Consider the following 20,029-nt stretch of genomic DNA (forward strand, 5'->3'; position numbering starts at 1 on the left):
AACTGCCGGTTTTCCTTCAGGGGATGGACCAGAGTCCAAGTGCCCTGCCCCCCAAGCGGCACATTAGGCTTCTGTCCAGCTTCCAGCCTTTACCAAAGGTACTGCAGAAACTGTCCTTGGAGTTGTGACTTTGAATACTCAGGATTCCCAAAGACAACGTGCTGGCCCTGCTGCGGATGGGGGCCCCAGCTTGGTCCATTAGACACAGTCATGGGGGGTCAGGGGGCAGGCTGCATTAGGACCAGGTTTGTGGCACACAACAGAAAGTGTCATGGGATGGAGGAGCCTGGCCACAGAGAGCTGGCACTCTCCAATGGCTCTCTTCCCCTCACCCCTCTAGGCCTTGGGATTGGGGTGGGGGGCTGATAAGGAGGTCCTGTTACTAGCTCCTGAGCACCCATTCTCTACAAATAGCCCTTTATTAAACTCCCCCCCCCCCCCCCCCGTTAGGACACCTGGGTGGCTCAGTGTTTGGTTCTGGTCACGATCCCGAGTCCCAGGATTGAGTCCCGCATCGGGCTCCCTGCATGGAGCCCGCTTCTCCCTCTGCCTGTGTCTCTGGCCCTCTCTCTCGCTGTGTCTCTCATGAATAAATAGTTAAAATGTAAAAACAAAAACAAAAACACACACCTCTCCCCATGTTGTCTGCTGTGCATGTTTAGTTGTTTCCCACTGGTTGATACGGAGTCTTCTGTCAGAATCGACGAGTTAGTGAAGACATTCTCTTCAAACACCTCAAAACTGGGCTGTGGTTTCTGGTGCAGAGACCCAGGATCACATGCAAATGGTTCAGAAAAGGTTTGTCCCACAGCCCTTTGTCTCTGCCAAGCAGCCTTGTCCTTGGGACATTGTGTCCCTTACATGTCTATCCCCGCAGCCAGGGGGTCCCAGTGCCCTGTCACCCAGGGTTATGACCCCAAAAATGGTTTATTTGCATGGACCCAACCACACCCAGCCCTCCTCAGGGTCCCCAGTAGAGCCAGGAAATGAGCTAATCAATCCCTTCCTCTGTTCCCTGGGCCCCCACAATTTCAGTCAGTCCCCTAGCCCTACAGCCACATGACCTGCGATGAAGATTCCCCAGTGACCCAGAGTGGGGCGCTTGCTCCCAGTCCCTTAATCTTGTGCCCTGCGCCCATAGATTGGTGGGCAGAGGGAGGCCAAGGATCCATTCAACCCCCACCTCAGCTGTGGGGGTAGGATGGGAGCCACCCCCAGATGGATCTCAATCTCTAGAGAGACTCAAGGTTACACATAATCCAGGTAACTGGAACAGAGATGGACAGAGGATCACTTACATTCTCACCGATGAGATTTGGACATACCTAGGAAGGTTCAGAAGGAGTTCCAAGCCTACAGGGAGGACATGGTGACCGAGGAGGCCCAGAGCAGGGACCACGAGAAGGCATAGGGTGGGGGGAGTCTTCAGAAGAACCAGCACCCAACTCAGAGAGGGCCCTCCTCTTCTGAGGGAGAAGGGGCTCCTAAGGACTGGCGGGGTGGGGGCTGGGTCCACTGTTGCCCAAGAAGCTCAGGGCTTCAGGCGCTGCCCAGCAATGAGACACCCTCCCAACAGCTCCTGGGCTCCTCTGCCATCTGCTGTAGCCTCCCCATGTCACCTCCCATATGTCAGGCCTTCCCGCGAGGGAAGTTGATCGGCAGACGGGCCATGTGGCTGTCACACCGCCTCCACCTCTTTCCAGGCAGCCCAGATCCTTCCCAGCCTCCACCCCCACATCCAGACGCCTCCCCAGCATTCAGGGCCACCAGCCACCTGTCTGAGCCTGCACCCCAGCCCGCTGTGTGCAGGCTCTTTGCTCTGCTTGCTCCCCACCCTGTCTCCAGGGACACACGCTGGGTGTTCAGGCAAGCAAAGCAGTGCCAAGGCTCTCTCTGGCCCACATGTGGGTGGCACTGGCTGGCCTCTGAGCCTCTCTGACCACTGGAAGCCACAGCCTGGACCGTTTCACAGGCCATGCCTTCAGAAACAAGCACATCCTGTCCCAGCCCCTTCATTCACCATGAAGGCTGGAAATGGCAGCCAGGAACCCCCCACTGGGATTCCCTGCCTGTAGGGCTTTTATCAATAATTGATTCTGCAGAAGGGAGGTGGAATCACAGCTGGGGGGTGGGGCGCTTGGGAGGAAAAGCTCACACACTCACTCATTCAGAACCCTTGGCCAAGGACGTCCTGCAGAAATCCCTGCTCCCCACTCCGGGCCTGGGGCTGGTGGCCTGGAGGAGGTGCCCAGCCAGTGACCATCCAACATAGCATGAGCGAGCAGACAAGAAAGCTGTATTGATCGTCCTTGTTTTCTGATCTTGCCTGCAGCTCCCTGGGGCTGACAGATGACAGAGGGTGATGACAGATGACAGATGGGGGCCTATGGCCTCATCCTGCTTGAAGAGATCCCTCCTCTGGCCTCCAGGCCCCAAAGTGGGTGGGGATAAGGGTACAGACAGGGGAAGGAATGAGCAGGAAAAGGCCCAGATATTGAGGTTGGTCTCAGGTAGAAAGGTCTTCAGGCAAACCCTGCTGTCTTTATAATGCCATATCTGACGATCTCGCCTGATGGCACAGTGGCTGGGAACACCAACTTGGGACTTGGGCAGTGCCACCGATTGCTGTGTGACTGAGGGGTCACTGTTCTTCTCTGAGCCCTTTTCTCTGCCTTCTGCCAGGATGATAGCCATGGAGCCCCTAGCCCCAGGCTGGGCAGCTGGCAGGGGGTGGGTGGATGGAAGCCACTCTTATGGGCAGTGCCACTGCGCCCACCCATGCAGTGCCTTTGCGTTAGCTAGAAAAAGGTACCCACGCACTTCCTTAAAGAGTTAAACATAGAGTTGCCATACGATCCAGAAATCCCATTCCTAGGAATATTCACCAAAGAATTGAAAACAAGGACTCAAACGAGTACATGCACACACATGTTCAGAGCAGCATTATTTATACTAGTCAAATGTCCACAACGGGTGAATGAGTAAACAGAACGTGGTCCACTGGTACAATGGAATATCATTCAGTCTTTAAAAGGAATGAAGTACTGACACACGCTACACGTGGTTGAACCTTGAAAACCCTACACTATATGAAAGAAGCCAAATATATGACAAAAGGTCATATATTATTTGAATCCACGAATATGAAATGTCCAGAATAGGTAAATCTGTACAGACAGAAAGGAAATTAGTGGTTGTCAGGGGCTGGAAGGAGGGAAGAATGAGGAGCCACTGGTTAGTGGGTGTAGGGTTTCCTTTTGGGTTTTGGGGTGATGAGAAAAGTATATACGGGGTGGGGGCAGAGGGAGAGGGAGAGAGAGAATCCCAAGCAGGCTCCACACCCAGTGCAGAGCCTAACACAGGGTTCAGTCACATGACCCTGAGATCAGGATCTGAGCCAAGACCAAGAGTTAGACGTTCAATTGATGGAGCCACCCAGGTGCCCGGTGATGAAAATATTTTTGAACTAGATACAAGCTGTATGGTTGCACGACATTGTGAATATATTAAATCTCTCTGAACCGTCCGCTTCAAAATGGTTAATTTTGCCATGTGAATTTCACCTCAATTTAAAAATAGAACTTCTTGCTCAAGGCATTTGATATCATTATATTAGAAAACTGCTGTCATAAACGGATTTTGTGAGAAAAGACACCTTTTTACAATTGCTGTCATCATCAATATTCGTATCTATCAGGTCTAAGCTGGGAACCATGCCCCCTTTGATGTGTGCCCTTGTGCAGTGTACATCCTGCCTAACTGTAGCTGGCAGACCTGCTCAGGAAATCCCCAAGGGCAGGGGTGGCCAGTCCATTTCACAACGAACAAATGGAAATTTCCTACTTTCACGTTAGTGGGGCCTTCTGACTTCTGAATGACACAAAGAACATAGGCTGTGGAGCTGGAAGATGGTCTCAAGCCTGCCCACACCTGAGGGCTGGGTGCTGTGCAAACTTGTCTTCATCTGAGGAGTCAGGTGAATCCCTGGGCTTATGGGAACATTAAAATAGATGCTAGAAAAACGCTCCTCCTTACTCCTTAGTGAGCAGGACCAGGGGCTGCTGCTTCCACCCAGGCTGGGGACCCAAGGGCTGACTTAGCTAATCCTCCATGATTTATGTTTTTTAATATAATGGATTTATTAAGATATAATTTACATACACACAATTCACTCATTTCAAGTGTATAATTGGATAGTTTTTAGCATATTCACAAAGTTGTGCAAAAATCACCACTGTCTAGTTCTAGGACATTTCTAAAAAGGAACACAATGACCTTTAACTGTCACTCCCCATTTCTCCTACTCCCTTATCCCTGGCAACCACCAACCTACTTTCTATTTCTGTAGATTAGCCTATTCTGGACATTTCATGTAAATAGAATCATACAATATGTGGACTTTTATGATAGGCTTCTTTCACTTAGCAGAAGTTTTTCAAGGTTCACGCATGTTGTAGTATGGGCACTGCATTTCTTTTTTATGGACAAATAATGTTCCATTGTATGGATGCATCACATTCTGAGTAACAATTCATTCGCTGCTGGATGTTGGGTTGTTTCCACCATCAGTTTTAACACATTGGAAGTTCTACATTCTGTCTACAGAGGGGACTGTTGGGTCCCAGCCTCTTTCAGCAAAGGGAAAGGGCAGCCTTGGGGAGGGGTTTGCCAACATCTCCTTCTAGATTCAGGGATGGCTGAGGGTGCCTGAGAGAGAGAGAGTGTGTTTGTGTGTTTGATTTTTTTCAAAACACCATAAATGTTTTGTGTGTGTTTGATTTTTAAATAAATTACAGAGCCACAGGATTGTATCCCAGAAAATGAAGGAAATTGAGGGGAGACATTACCAATAATCCTATTTCTCTGTCCCACTTCGGTTCTCAGATGAAAAAGAAAACCAGTATCTATTGGAAATGATGGAAATATCTGTTATCTGATTGTGGTGATGGCTTCACAGGTGTGTTACACATGTCTACACTCATCAAATTGCACACTTTGAATATGTACAGTTTATTGCACATCAATTAAGTCTGTAAACTTCAATAAAGCTGTAAAAATTTTTTTAAAATAACATCTATTTTTTTCATTACAAAAGATAGGCATTTCCATTATGAGACATTCAGAAAAGCATAATGATGAAGAAAATAAATGTAATTTGCTACTCAGGGCTTTGGAGCCCCTGGTGAAGTCCCCTCCACCTGCTGAACCCCTTGAAAGGGTCTGTGGGACCAGCATCAGCTTCCAGCCTGTGTGGCCAGGCCCTGGGGTCCACTTTGGCTCTGCTGGCCTCATGGTGCCAAACCCAAAGTTCTTCCACCTGAGGACTCAGCTGCCATTCACAGGGATCCTGCCCTCCTCATGCAGGATGCCTCCCTCGGGACTCTTGGGTCCCTGTCACTTCCCTGGCGAGTGCTTCTCGGTCTCTCTGCCTCTGTTTCCTTCCTAGTCCAGCTCCTAACCCTCCCTCACCTAGTCCCCCTGGGCAGCCGGGGAGAGTCTTCAGCCCTATGGCCATAAACACTAGCTGTTCACTAACAACACTCCCATTTCTATCCCTGACCTTGACGGTTCCTTGGTACCCCAGAACCAACCACTCTCTCTCCACTTGACTCCTCTCTGTACCTCCTCAGGTACCTGGAGCCTCCTCACATGGGGACTCCAGTTTCCCCATCATAATCAACAACCCACTGTCTACGTCATAGCTGGTCCTTCTTCCCTCCACATCCGATCCATCTTTAAGTCCAGAACCAACCTGGAACTTGACCCCCTCTCTCTGTTGCCTCGCTTCCCCCCTCATCTGGTTCTGGGTCACCAGCACCTTTCATCTGGGCCAGCAGCACAGCTCCTGTCCACTTACCCTGCTCCGGCCCCCTACCTCCCACCTGTCCACAAAACAAATCTGAGCCAGTCCCTCCACAGCTTATGGCAGATACTGTGGCTATTTGAATTCAAATTCATTCAAGTTGAAGTAAACTAAATTGTATTTATTTATTTATTGTTAAAAGATTTTATTTTTAAGTAATTTCTACACCCAACATGGGGTTGGAGCCCACAACCCCAAGACCAAGAGTTGCATGCTCCACTGACTGAGCCAGCCAGGCTCCCCCAAACCAAGTTATATTTATTATTATTTTTAAAAGATTTTTTGGCAGCCCCAGTGGCGCAGCGGTTTGGCGCCGCCTGCAGCCTGGGGTGTGATCCTGGAGACCTGGGATCGAGTCCCACATCGGGCTCCCTGCATGGAGCCTGCTTCTCCCTCTGCCTGTGTCTCTGCCTCTCTCTTTCTGTGTCTATGAATAAATAAATAAAATCTTAAAAAAAAGATTTTATTTATTCATTCATGAGAGACAGAGAGAGAGAGACAGAGAGGCAGAGACACAGGCAGTGGGAAAGCAGGCTCCATGCTGGAAGCCTGACATAAGACTCGATCCTGGGTCCCCAGGATCAGGCCCTGGGCCAAAGGTGGAGCTAAACTGCTGAGCCACCCAGGCTGCCCCCAAACCAAGTTTTATTTTTTTTATTTTTTTTTAAAAATATTTTATTTATTTATTTATTTAGGATAGTCACAGAGAGAGAGAGAGAGGCAGAGACACAGGCAGAGGGAGAAGCAGGCTCCATGCACCGGGAGCCTGACGTGGGATTCGATCCCGGGTCTCCAGGATCGCGCCCTGGGCCAAAGGCAGGCGCCAAACCGCTGCGCCACCCAGGGATCCCTCAAACCAAGTTTTAAATCAAAATAGGTATTTCCACGGGATGCGTGGGTGGCTCAGTGATTTAGAGTCTGCCTTCGGCTCAGGGCGTGATCCCAGGGTCCTCGGATTGAGTCCCATATTGGGCTCCCCACAGGGAGCTTGCTTCTCCCTCTGCCTATGTTTGCCTCTCTCTGTGTGTCTCTCACGAATGAATAAATAAAATCTTTTTTAAAAAATAGATTTTCCAGTTCTCAGGTGTAGTAACTACATCTTGAGTGCCCAGGAGTCTCATGAGGAAGCTAAATGGCTGCTGTATTGTTCAGTGCAGAGTGTAGAACATGTCCATCATGGTGGAGAGTTCTAGTCATGTGCAAGTTCAGAACCTTCCAGAGGCTTTTCTTTGCATTTAGAATACAACCCAAACTTCTTACAAACCTTCTTACAAGGCCCTGCCTTGCCTCTGATGTCACCTCCTGCCACCCATACCAGCTTCATCTCCTAACCCAACTGTGCCTCAAACACACCTAGAATTTTGAAAGTCTCCCTGTCTTTGCCTTTCTGCTCCTCATCCTTAGGACCAGCTCAGATATCACCTCTCCTGGCAGGCTATCCCCAGACCTCTGCCCCCTCCTGGATCCCTGCACAGCACACACACCCCTGCCATGCATGGCCTGGCTCTGCCTGACTTATCCCTTCCTCCCCCACTCATGTCCCATCTTTCTCTCTGGGTTGTGTTCTCCTCTGGGCCACACACGTCAGAGTCTTCTTTCAGCCAGCACTGGCTGAGCATCTACTATGTGCTGAGCACTGGGGAACATGACAGACAGATCCCCATCCTTGGGAGTTTAGATCTAGCTAGGGACAGATACCTAATGGGGGATTATGAGTGTTATGTATCTGGGCCCCATGTTTTTCTCATTCCTTCTTCTCCGGGGAAGGGAGGGATGATCAGAAAGCTCTACAGGAAAAGACTAGAGCCCCAGGGTGGGAGTGTTTTTCAGAAAGGACTGAGGATGAGAGGAGTGTCTTTGGGGCCAGAAGAAGCTATCTCATGGGGGCAGATAGCCACTATCCTCTGGTTTCTGAATTAATTTCACTCATGTGTACGATATTTGAGGTGGGGCCTGCAAACCAGAGAAAAGGGCACCTCACTGATGGATGAAACGCCCCACCCAAAGTATCCTTTTCTTTCCCAGATGATTAATGATAATGTTCCAGATGAACCCACAATTCCCTGTCCTGGAAGCAGAGGGGCTCCATCAGCAAGGCAAAAAAAAAAAAAAAAAAAAAGCAGTATGTGCTTTTGGAATTCTCTCTGGAGACAGCCATAGAATGGGATTCTGGAAGCCTGCCTGACCAAACCCACTGTGTTGACCTGAGCAAGCCATGTGAGGGAGACAGTTAATATTGATCGCAAGCCGCTATTTGCCATACCCTGTAAGGTCAGGACTTTCGCCCATTATAAAGAAAAGGTTGCTGAAGCTGTGCAAATTGCTGGGATTACAGCGTCACCTGTCCAGCCCCAAAGTCAGGGCATCAACTCATTCTGTTTCTTCGCCTGCCAAACAGGGTTTACAAGGGGCCTTGTCTGCCTTGGGGGGGGGGGGGGATCTCAATGTAAAGGAGCTGGTTTAGAGGGGCCATGGGGCCTCAGGAGGGGAGAGAGCAGGAGGGTGGAGAGGCCTGCAGAGGGCGGCAGTGAGTTGTGCCTGGAAGTGTCTGGCCCACGGGGCCCAAGAGCTTTCCCTGGACACTCCCAGGGCACCTCCCAGAGCACTAATCTTAACAAGCAGTCAAGGAAGGAGCACCACATGCCATGTACTGGAGTGTGTTTCAGGTTTGCCCAACTGGGTGCTTTACACATGGTGCTCCCATTTTACATACAAGAGCCAAACTGGAGGCTCAGAGAAGGGAAGGGAACTGTCCAGGTCACAAAACCTGGAGTGGGTAAGACCTGAACGGGAGCCAGGCTGGCCTGGCTGATAGCCCTGGGCTCTGTTTCTTCTACATTAGATGCTGGGGCATCTGTTCCGGGTGGCACTGGACCTGGGGAGGGGGCCAAGATAACCCCTCACATTCACCAAGGGTCAACAGCCCTTGGAGACAGGTATCCTTGTTCCCGTTTCCAGGCCAAAGGAAACTGAGGCACAGAGGCAGAGGTGGTCAGGACTCAGGCCCAGTTCTTTGGTTGACTAATCCTGTTTCTTGTTTCTTCACTCAGCAGGCCGGTTTGGGTATTTTCACCTGGTGCCCACCAGACACGCTGAAGTGTGCTCTCTGCTGTGTGTCCAGGATCTCTGGGCTTCCCTGGGATACAAGAGATGATTTGGGTTCCCTGCCGGCCCTGGGCTGTCCTCTCTTCCCCCGGATCCTGAGGGTTCTGGTGGAGACTGGAGACCCCCTTAGGGGGGAGACTAAACCTAAGTTCCGAGTCAGGCAATCCGGGGGAAAAACCGAGGCTGGCCTCTGAAGCCCAGGAGAGGCCAGCCGACAAACACACAGCTCCGGACCACAGGGAGCGCGACGTGCGTGTCCGGTGAGCTACGGGGAGAAATTCCTGCGGATCAGCGCTGCGACCAGGCCCTGTGGCGGCTGCTGCATCACGCACCCCAAGACCACAGGGCGCTGCTGGCTTTGGCTCCCTGCCTCCCCCGGACCACCCGCTCCTCCGGGTCCCGCGTGCGGCTTCCAGACAGCTCGGCCCCGACGCTGCGGAGCGGCCGCCGGGCTGCGGAGAAGTGAGGATCCAGGTGTTCCCGTCCCCGAAGTGCACGAGTCGCCGGGGCCTCCGCGCGGCCGGCCGGGTGCGCCACCGCCGGGGGCACTGAGCTTCCCCGCGCGCGGAGGCCCAGGCGCGGCGGCGGCCGGGAGGGGGCGCGGCCTCTCGGCGCCCCCCCGCCCCCGCCCGGAGCCCTCCGCGCGGCCCCTTTAAGAGGCCCGCCCGGCTCCGGCAGCCGCGCCGCGGCCACCGCCCCCCGGCCCTCCCCTTCCTGCGGCGCCGAGTGCGTGCCGGGCGGGAGAGCGGCGAGAGCGGCCCGGGCGACGGCGGCGGGGGGCGGGGGGCGCGCGGGCCGGCCGGGCCGGGGGCGGGAGCGAGAGCCGAGGACGCGCGGCGGCGGCCGTGGGGGGCGCGGCGCAGGGCCGAGCGGGGGAGCGCGGGCGCCGCGCAGGGAAGCCCGCACACAATAGGGCGGCGCAGCACACCTCCAACAGAGAAACGAGCAGCAAGCGGCCAAGACAAGAAAGAGGAGCCACGCGACCAACAACACAACCGAGCAGCACACGCACCGCCCCCACACGCACACGACCGCGCCCCGCGCACCCGGGGAGCCAGCGGCCGCCGCCTCACCTGCCGCCCGGGAGGGGGCGGGCATTGTTCGGCCGCCGCGCGGGAGCATGGGGGGCAGCCCGGAGCCCCGGGCCGGGCCTGCAGAGGTCGGCGCTCCGCCGCTGAGGCGGGCCCCGCGCGCAGCCGGGCGGCGCAGGTGAGGCCGGCCGCGCCATGGTGGACCCCGTGGGCTTCGCCGAGGCGTGGAAGGCGCAGTTCCCGGACTCGGAGCCGCCGCGCATGGAGCTGCGCTCGGTGGGCGACATCGAGCAAGAGCTGGAGCGCTGCAAGGCCTCCATCCGGCGCCTGGAGCAGGAGGTGAACCAGGAGCGCTTCCGCATGATCTACCTGCAGACGCTGCTGGCCAAGGAGAAGAAGAGCTACGACCGGCAGCGCTGGGGCTTCCGCCGCGCCGCGCAGCCCCCCGACGGCGCCGCCGAGCCCCGCGCGCCCGCGCCGCGCCCGCCGCCCGCGCCCGCGCCCCCGCCCGCGCCCGCGCCCGCGCCCCGCCCCCGCCCGCCGACGGCGCCGACCCGCCGGCCGCCGAGGAGCCCGAGCCCCGGCCCGACGGAGAGGGCTCCCCGAGCAAGGCCCGGCCCGCGGCCGCCCGCAGGCCCGCGGACCGCGAGGAGCGCGGCGCCCCCACCAGCGTGGCCGCGCTCAGGTCCAACTTTGAGAGGATCCGCAAGGGCCACGGCCCGCCCGGGGCGGCCGACCCCGAGAAGCCCTTCTACGTGAACGTCGAGTTCCACCACGAGCGCGGCCTGGTGAAGGTCAACGACAAAGACGTGTCGGACCGGATCAGCTCCCTGGGCAGCCAGGCCATGCAGATGGAGCGCAAGAAGTCCCAGCTCGGCGCCGGCCCCGGGCCCGGCCCGGCCGACGCGCCCAGGCCCTCGTACCGGGGCCGCCCCTCCGAGAGCAGCTGCGGCCTCGACGGCGACTACGAGGACGCGGAGCTGAACCCCCGCTTCCTGAAGGACAACCTCATCAACGCCAACGGCGGCGGCAGGCCCCCTTGGCCGCCCCTGGAGTACCAGCCCTACCAGAGCATCTACGTCGGGGGTATGATGATGGAAGGGGACGCCAAGGGCCCGCTCCTGCGCAGCCAGAGCACCTCGGAGCAGGAGAAGCGCCTCACCTGGCCCCGCAGGTCCTACTCCCCTCGGAGCTTTGAGGACAGCGGAGGCGGCTACACGCCGGACTGCAGCTCCAACGAGAACCTCACCTCCAGCGAGGAGGACTTCTCCTCGGGCCAGTCTAGCCGCGTGTCCCCCAGCCCTACCACCTACCGCATGTTTCGAGACAAAAGCCGCTCCCCGTCGCAGAACTCCCAGCAGTCCTTCGACAGCAGCAGCCCCCCGACGCCGCAGTGCCATAAGCGGCACCGGCAGGGCCAGGTCATCGTGGCCGAGGCCACCATCGTGGGCGTCCGCAAGACGGGGCAGATCTGGCCCAGCGACGGGGACAGCTTGTCGGGCAGGCTGCCTCAGGATGGCACCTTCCATGGAGACCCAGGTGGGTACCTGCACCACCTTGGGTGGGCACACCTGCACCCTGGCTGGAAACCATTGCAAGGGAAGAGGGTGCGTTAAGCAGGGGAGAAATGGGTAGATACTTTGTGGACCGGTTTCCACCTGCTGCTGTGGACAGCAAGGATTCGCGCTGAATCCTGCACCTGAACAAATGCCATCCTCCACTTCCTCCTGAATGCAGGTTCCCAGGGTTTGGCCTGGGATTGGGTTGGGAGGGGCAGCGTGTGGGAATGGTAGGTGGCTGTTCCTTTGGTTCTAGAGTGGTGTGCGGCTCGTGAGACTACTCTGTGGGTTGGGACCAGGGTGCCCCGGGCAGTGATCTTGCCCCTTGATCTGCACTCTGGGTAGGCAGTGGGTCATGGTATTGAGAGGTGGCCATTTCTGTCTTCCAGATCAGGTACTTTTAGTGGGGCTTGATCTGTGTCTTGGGAATTCCTTGCCACCCCAACTGTTCCTGTCCTGGAAGAGTTACAAGATACTTCTGGGGAACCCAAGATGTGCTAGCTTGCTCCCAGGCCATTGGAGTGTCAGATTTGCTTGCTGACTTGCAGCCCGAATACAAGTCAGGGCAGGTGAAAATAGGAATTACGAGGAAGTGAGGTGACAGGCAGTTCTGACTCAGTGGACCACTGCACATCAACGGGGGTGAAGATTTTATCCAGGGCTGAAGCAGAGCCACACCTGTTCTGATTTGCCTGGCTCTGATGGGAGACATCACCCATCATTACTCACCTATAGGGCCCCTGTGTGTATCTTACCCCAGCTCCATTTTTTCTTTCTTTTCTTTTTTTTCTTAAGATTTTATTTATTTATTCATGGGAGACACACACACACAGAGAGAGAGAGAGAGAGAGAGAGAGAGAGAGAGGCACAGGCACAGGCAGAGGGAGAAGCAGGCTCCATGCAGGGAGGCAGGGAGCCCGACGTGGGACTCGATCCCGGGTCTCCAGGATCACGCCCTGGGCCGAAGGCGGTGCTAAACCACTGAGCCACCCGGGCTGCCCCCAGCTCCATTTTCTGATCCTTTCGTCCACTCTTGCCTCCCTGTCTTCCCAAGGATGAATTGTACACTGGTGCTCATCTTGGCCTTCTAATCCATGGTCTGACCTTTGGCCCTAAGATGAAACCTGTGAGATTGTGCACATGACCTCTGGGGTGATGGGACTGAGTTTGAGGTCCAGGCAGTTTGTAAGACTGGAGTAAGAAGCGGGTGGATAGTTGTGGGATTTGGGTGGGCTGAAGGTTGTGAGGCTGTGGGGAATCTCTTGGAGTCCTGGTCCCTATTAGGCTGATCCGATTTTCTGCTCCATCGATTTTTCTTTTTCTGCTGATGGAGTTGTATGTGCTTCCATCGTCAGAATCCTCTTGAAACAAGGAAAGCTATTTTTGGCTCTGTCAAGTGGTCTTTTTGTGATCAGCTCTGTCCTGTTTGTTTTAGGTGCATCCAGTTGCTGATCTTCCAGTTGCAGCTGGGGGAGGCTGTGGCCTGCCACTAAGACCTGTGGCCTGACCCAGCTGCATCCCTTAGGTCCCTCCCTGGGGGGTGGAAGGCTGTAGTATTTAGAGGCCTGCTTTGCAGGCACATCAGCTCCCCTGGGGTCTGGAGGATTGCCCTGTGGTCACTGGGCACCAGCCTTGTCGGACCAGCTGTCGACTGAGTGAGCCAGCTTGAACTGGCCTTCAGCGCCAAGATGTAGGAGAACATCATTAATAAAGAAAATAAGAGGTTTTCATGGAGACCTGCAATCTGAAATGGTATTCTCTTGCTGATGGTGAATTCTGAGTTTCCAGAAAGCGGGGACAGGTTGGACGGAATGTGTTTCAGTAGGTCGACCTTCGGTACCTCTTCCCTTCTCATCAGCTGCTACAGACGTGGGACCCTGGTTCTGCGTGTAGCCCAGGACAGGTTCTCAGGAAATGGCCAAGGGGTTAATTTTACAGCTTAAACCTCACTCTTAGGATATTCTGGATCTTTCCCTGAATGTCTTCAACACCCTGTGTTATCTCTCCTGTAGGTTTTAAAACTGGTTTTTTTTTTTTTTAGCTCTAGGAGCTTTTAACTCTACTCAGCACTCTTCTGAGCATTGTGGCTGGAGGGGAAGGAGAGAGCCTGTGCTAGCAAAGCCATCTGTCTCTTTCCAGACTACTTCCTGATGTTCTTTAGATGGCCGTGGGGCCTGCTGGCCAGGGCTGCACCCTGCAGAGGACCAGTGAGGAAAATCACAGCGTGGGAGGGAGTGGAAGCACCCTAATTTTTCACAGCGGCAGAATCATAACTTCAGAATCCCTTTGGCTGAATGTGCTCTCGTATTTTTGAGTTGAGGGCCCCTGTGTTGGAGGGAAGAAGCTGAAATGACGACCTACCACTGTGTGCCAGGCATGGTGACAGTGTGCCTCATGCAGGGCCCCTCGCAGGCTCTTACATCACCTTGCGGTAGGTCTGCCCAACTGTAGGTAAGGACAAAACCAGGAAGTGGCAGAGCTGGGATTCCAGGAGTTCCAGGTCCCTGTGGGAATGCAGATCCGTTCCTTCCTGAACCTGGCCACCGTAGGGTGGGTGGTCTTTGAATCACCCTATACCGCACCTGAGAATCATGATGAGATTGGTCCGGGGGTCCTTCCTCTCCACACAGGGTCGGTCAGCTGTGAGCCCTGCTCTGTGCGAGCCCTTCCCTTTCTGCCTTGCAGGCTACGTGGAAGGAAAGTATAGTCCTTGCCATCTGGGAGCTGACATGCTAATGGGAGATAGGAACACACACACTATTTATGTGTTCAGAGGGAGTGAGATCAGGGAAGCTTCTGGAGGCAGCAGCACTGGAGAGAGGCCTTGCCTGTCAGCACATGTCTAGCGGCAGAGGGTGGGGAAAGCTGACCGCCCTGAGGAGCAGTGGGAGCAAAGGCTCTGGGGCACCCATGTAAGCCTCCTATGACTCTAAACTATATATATATATACATTTTTTTTATTTCAATTAAATATTTGTAAAAAAAAAAATTTACCATCTTAACCCATCTGAGCCTTAAGTGTCAAGTTCGTTGGCATCAGGCACATTCGCATGGTTGTGCACCCATCAGCACCATCCATCTCCAGAACTCTTTTCCTCTTCCCCAGCTAAAACTGTCTCCACCAAATGACAGCTCCCCATTTCCCCTCCTTGAGCTCCTGAAAACCAGCACTGTGCTTTCTGTTTCTATGATTCGACTGCTCTTAGTACCTCATATAAACAGAGTCCTACAGGATCTGTCCATCTACGTCTGGCTTATTTCACTTAGTGTCATTTCCCCAATGTTTATCCACACGGTAGCACAGAGTGTATGGTTTTTTTGTTTTTGTTTTTTTTGTTTTTTTTTTCAGAGTGTATGTTTTGAAGGCAGGGAGGCAGGGATCCCTGGTTCATTTCCGGGTCTCCCAGGGAGCCTGGCTCCAAGCTGAACACATAGCATGTACTAGATGATTCCCTTCCTCCTTTTCACAGCTCTAGGGGTGAGTTGGGGACTTGAGAAGCTGGGAAGGTGTGCCGGTCATTGGGAAGCATCTTACCTGCTCTACCTATCTCTGACTCCATTCCTGTTCTTGGATTTCGCTTTCTGAGAGTTTTGGTGAGCTCTTCACAAGAGAAACCAGACAACCCAAGAACCTGCACTCTTTTAGGTCTGAAGAATTTTTTTTTTTTTTAAGATTTTAAAATTATTTTTAAGTAATCTTGGCACCCAATGTGGAGCTCGAATCACAACCCTGAGATCAAGAGTTGCAGGCTCTAACGCCTGAGCCAACCAGGTGCTCCACGGGTCTGAGGAATACTTGATCTGAACACTCAGTCCCCGTGTCCCTTGGCCCCTTTCCAAGTATTAGTCGTGAGTCCTGACCCCAGATCTTGTGCTTCTTTATGGGTTCTCAGATGAGTTGCTGCCCTATGTTTTTACATCTCTATTAAGCAGTTTAATTTGCCCTTTGGATTCTGGCAGTGTGTTGTCACCAGAATGATCATTGCTTTGTTTCTCCGTGGGGGGATTGAGTGGACTGGCCACCAGTTAGATTGAGTAATTCTGGGCCAGGAAAAGGTCACTCAGGCCTTGCATTGGCTTGATCATCATCTCTTCAAATCAGACCCTGTGATCACCCTTCAACTAAGTACAGGCTTCTCTCCATGAACAGAGACAGAGTGGACAGAACAAGCTAGGTGGAGTCTAAGACCGCTAAGTCATCAACAAGGTGGAAACAGAGTCTGGTTCAAATTTTACAAGAGTTTTCTGATTACAGAATGGATGGCTTCCTCGTTTTGGGAACAGAGTGAAATATTCTGGAATGTTTCACTAAAGGAGCTAACTGGGAGTGCTGTTAATTTGTGTGGGTCCAGGGGATATGCCTTCTGGGTTCAGTGGCCACCTGCCCTCCTTGGCTGGGAGTCCTGTGGCCCTGTGTGTGTGACTGCGGCCCTCACTAGGATAAAGCATCCAGGTGAGCCATATGCTCGGCCCAGTTGGGAGAAGACATAGCAGTGCTTGAGGCCACGCTGCAGCTCACCGCTGTGGTTCGAAGGGCTTCCTTATGCACAGTAAATGGATGGGCATCTTCCATCTTCAGGTTGTCAAACCTGAAGTTTCAACTGCAGCTGCCTTTTTTTTCCCCCCAGACTTATTTATTTTGGGAAGGAGCAGAGGGAGAGAGAATCTCAAGCAGATTCCCTGGTGAGCGGCGAGCCCAACACGGGGCTTGTTCCCACAACACTGAGATCATGATCTGGACTGAAACCAAGAGTCAGACACTTAACTGACTGTACCATGCAGGCGCCCTTGTGGCCGCTTTTAGATCAAGGTTCAAGAGGTGGCGGTGGTGGGTTTAATTAATTGAGTCCCACCGAGGGTCCCTCACCCTGACTAGAATACAATCATGTAGGGTTTTGAATTTGTTTTTTGTTTTTAGTGTTTTTGTTGTTTTTGTTTTGTTTTGTTTTTTACTTTGAAAGCAATGGAGTAAACTAAGTTAAAATGTTACTTATATAACATGTGATAGGTTTGTTTTTTTAACTGTGATACAACGTCCATAACCAAATGTGTCATTTTAACCATCCTTAAGTTTATAATTTGGTGTCATTAAGTACATACACGCTGTTATGCAACCATCACCACCATCCACGTCCAGAACTTTTTCATCTTACAAAACTGAAACTCTGCCCCCCATCCAGCACTAAGTCATCCTCCCTCCAACTCAGCCCCTGCCAACCACCACTCTACTCTCCGTCCCTGTGAGGGGTTATCCTAGGTCCCTCTTGTCAGTGGAGTCCCATAATAGCTGTCCTTCTGTGTCTGGTTTATTTCACTCAAGTAGGGTTTTGAAGTTGCCAGGAGCAGTATTCTCATCCTTAATTCCCATTTCTGGCCCTTAATAGATATGTTTAGGAAAATACCTGTTAGTCATGGTGATATTGCCTTGGCTTTCACACCCACGTATTTGAAGTGGCTCACGGTATTAGTTTGCTAGGGCTGCTCTAACAAAACAACAGATGGGGTGGCTTAAATAACAGGAATTTATTTTCTCTTTATTTTAGAGGCCAGTAGTCCAACAAGGTGTTGGCAGAGTTGGTTTCCTCCGAGGCCTCTCTCCTTGGCTTGACTTACAGGTGCACCCCTGCTTGGGCTCCTCTCACACCCCACCCACATGCCTCTTCCTCTGTGCTTGGGCACTCCCAGTGTCTCTCGTGTGTCCAAAATGTCCTCTTCTTATAAGGACACAAGTCATATTGAGTTTGGACTTGACCTTCACGACCCCATTTTAATTACCTCTTTAAAGACCCGCATCTCCAAATACAGTCACATTTCGAGGTACTGGGGGTTAGGGCTTCAGCATATGAATTTGCGGGGGATACAGTTCAGTTCACAACACTCAGTGAGTCCCTGATTGGGAGCAGAGGAAAAGCTGCCATGGCTGAGAGAGATGGTGCTTGTGCTGGCCTCACCAGCCATGTTTTAGGAAGAATTTGAGTAATGTGGTGTTTGATGCTACGGCAGCCTCGAGCCAAGAAAACAGCCTGGCGTCAGGAGAGCTGTGTCCTCATGCTTCACAGGTTGCTACACCTCGCTCCTTGCCTAAGAAGTTAGTATTTAGACCTCATCATTGCTAAGATCCCTTTTTTTCAATTCTTTGATTTTTGTTTTTTCTTTAAAATTTTAGGTTAGAAACACAACGCTTCCCAAATCTTTCTTCTTTACCTGCCTTTCTAGTAGTAAGACAACCACCTCTCCCCATTCAGTCACTCAGAAACTATTTATTGACTATCTACTGTGTGCCAGGCTTTGTCTACATGGAAATTTTCTCTTGCTTTTTACTCATGGCTTTGTAGAGAGGCCGAGCTCCAAAAACTAACACACACGCACCCAAAAAAAAAAAAAAAAAAAAAAAAAAAATTAAGTAAAATAAAAACCAACACACAAAAATAAAGTCTTTGTGATATCCTGGCGTCTTCCCTAACTGTATATCTTTCTTTTGCTGTATGTTTGCAGCTATTTCCTGTTAATCCTGTGTCTGGCTGGCTTCCTTCTCCAGGGTAGTGAGAACCTTAAGACAAGGTCCTACCTGCCTCTGTGTCCTAGGATTTGCCTCACTCTAGGTTCTTAATCATGTTTGATGAAGGATGTCCTGAGCCCACATGGATCAGTCTGTGTCTTGGGTGTTGTGGATGTTTGTAGGTCAAAGGCAGAAGGAGACTCCATTTCTGGGGTCTCTGTTTGCTCAGACTCTTTCCTGTTCTTTTTTTTTTTTTTTTTTTTTATTTATTTATTCATGAGAGACAAAGAGAGAAGAAGAGACACAGGCAGAAGGAGAAGTAGGCTCCCTGCGGGGATCCCAATGTGGGACTTTATCCCAGGACCCTGGGATCACAACCTGAGCCAAATGCAGATGTTCAACCACTGAGCCACCCAGGCGCCCCTTCCCTGTTCTTCTTAATCCCACATTCCCCCATCAGATAAGCAATATCAGATTTTCGGGAGCCCAGTGATACAGGTGCCCTGGGAAGGAAACTTGTTAGCTTTGGAAATTATCTGGAGATTATTTTTCCTTCTATGCTGAGGCTTAGAGAGCTTCCCAAGTCCTCAGACAGGGGCCTGCTAATTAGCTGTCTTGGATTCTAGCGCTTGCCACGGTGACCTTGCAAAATGACTGTAGACAGAGATGGAGGCTGGTGCCCAAGGGAGACACAGCTGACGAGTTCAGAGATGTGCCTCCTGAGGTCTGGTGCAGGGAGACTGGGAGGCCCCACTTGTGTAGCAACTACAGCTTTGGTGAAGGCTGTTTCATGTGCCCGCAGAACATTTTTGTGACATAGCTGGAGCAAGATTGTTAACTTAATTATATGCCATCAGCTGACTGAGTCTGAGGGGGTGTGAGACAAATGCACCTGCCCGGGGTCAGGCAGTTGGTGGAGGGGCTGGTGCCGGCCTCTCTCCTCAGGCCGTGAAGTGATGCCAATCACAGGAGTGTGGGTACAGGGTGACCTCCTCCCCCTCCCCCAGTAAGTGGAGGGGATGTTCAGCAAACACGTTTCAGACAGGAATGGTGCTGAGTGTCAGGAGACAGGCTCCCTAGCAGGTCATTTTCGGTCTGCTGGGGAGACAGCCACATAAACCTAAGTGCTGTGATAGGCATCATCTGGTCCCCAGCCTTTGGGCAGGTCCACAAAGGCATCAGCTACCTAAGAAAGTTGTTTTTCTCCTTTCTCCTTGCAAATTTCTCAGAAAATTTCCTCACTCTCCCTATGTTCTCCTGGGGCACTTTGCTAAAGAGATCGCCAGCAAAATTATGTGGCAAGGAGACCAAGAGGACAAATAGGCCGGAGAACGCTGCCCATCTGTCTGAGCTGAGGGTGGGGGTTGGTGGATGCTGACTGTGCTCTGGTGTGAGCTGCAGAGGGTCAGGGCCTGGCTGGGAGGATGCACAGAGATGGCTGGCCACATGCACAGAGGATCAGTATGTGGCCCAGGGAGCACTAGGGAAGAATTGTCTCTGGCTGGCCAGGAGACTCGAGGGGATACTGGAGGAGAGGGAGAAAGACTTGCTGTTCCAGCCACAGCAAAGCCAGGGATGGAGCAGCCTGGGGGGGATCCTTCACTCAAGTACCTCTGTTGGTTTAAGAAGAGCCTTTGAAGATTCACTTCGTTTTAAAGGCCTGACATGCTCCATTTAGAATATGCTGCTGGGTCAGATGGAATGTTGGTAGAGCAGGAAGGGTATACATGCACATATGCTTACAAGTGACAAGGTGGATATTCTAGATGCAACATATGTCAACCTTGTCTGAGGAAAGAATGCAGATGATATAGGTAGATCCGGGGTGTGGTCCTGCACAGGGTGTTGATTCTGTGGGCGGAAGAGCATGACCCCCTCCTTGGGAGGCTTTGAGGGAACATGAGTACATAGAGTGGGTGGTCCCTGGAGGTCTGGCCCCCTGTCTGGTCTCATGGAGTCACCCCCTCAGGCA

At 52.6% G+C, this 20,029-nt stretch overlaps 1 protein-coding gene across 1 annotated transcript in view; it reads left to right on the forward strand.

Moving 5' to 3' along the window:
- Positions 1 to 10,179: 10,179 nt before the first annotated feature.
- The window catches only part of BCR (BCR activator of RhoGEF and GTPase), a 124,649-nt gene continuing 114,799 nt past the window's right edge, over positions 10,180 to 20,029 (forward strand). The window contains exons 1-2 of the mRNA XM_038575788.1: positions 10,180 to 10,492; positions 10,534 to 11,538. Of these exons, the coding sequence (XP_038431716.1) occupies positions 10,195 to 10,492; positions 10,534 to 11,538 (1,303 nt within the window). The 5' untranslated portion in view covers positions 10,180 to 10,194. The remainder of the gene's footprint in view (positions 10,493 to 10,533; positions 11,539 to 20,029) is intronic.

This window comes from Canis lupus, chromosome 26 (assembly GCF_011100685.1).
Source record: "Canis lupus familiaris isolate Mischka breed German Shepherd chromosome 26, alternate assembly UU_Cfam_GSD_1.0, whole genome shotgun sequence".
Lineage (NCBI taxonomy): Eukaryota > Metazoa > Chordata > Mammalia > Carnivora > Canidae > Canis > Canis lupus.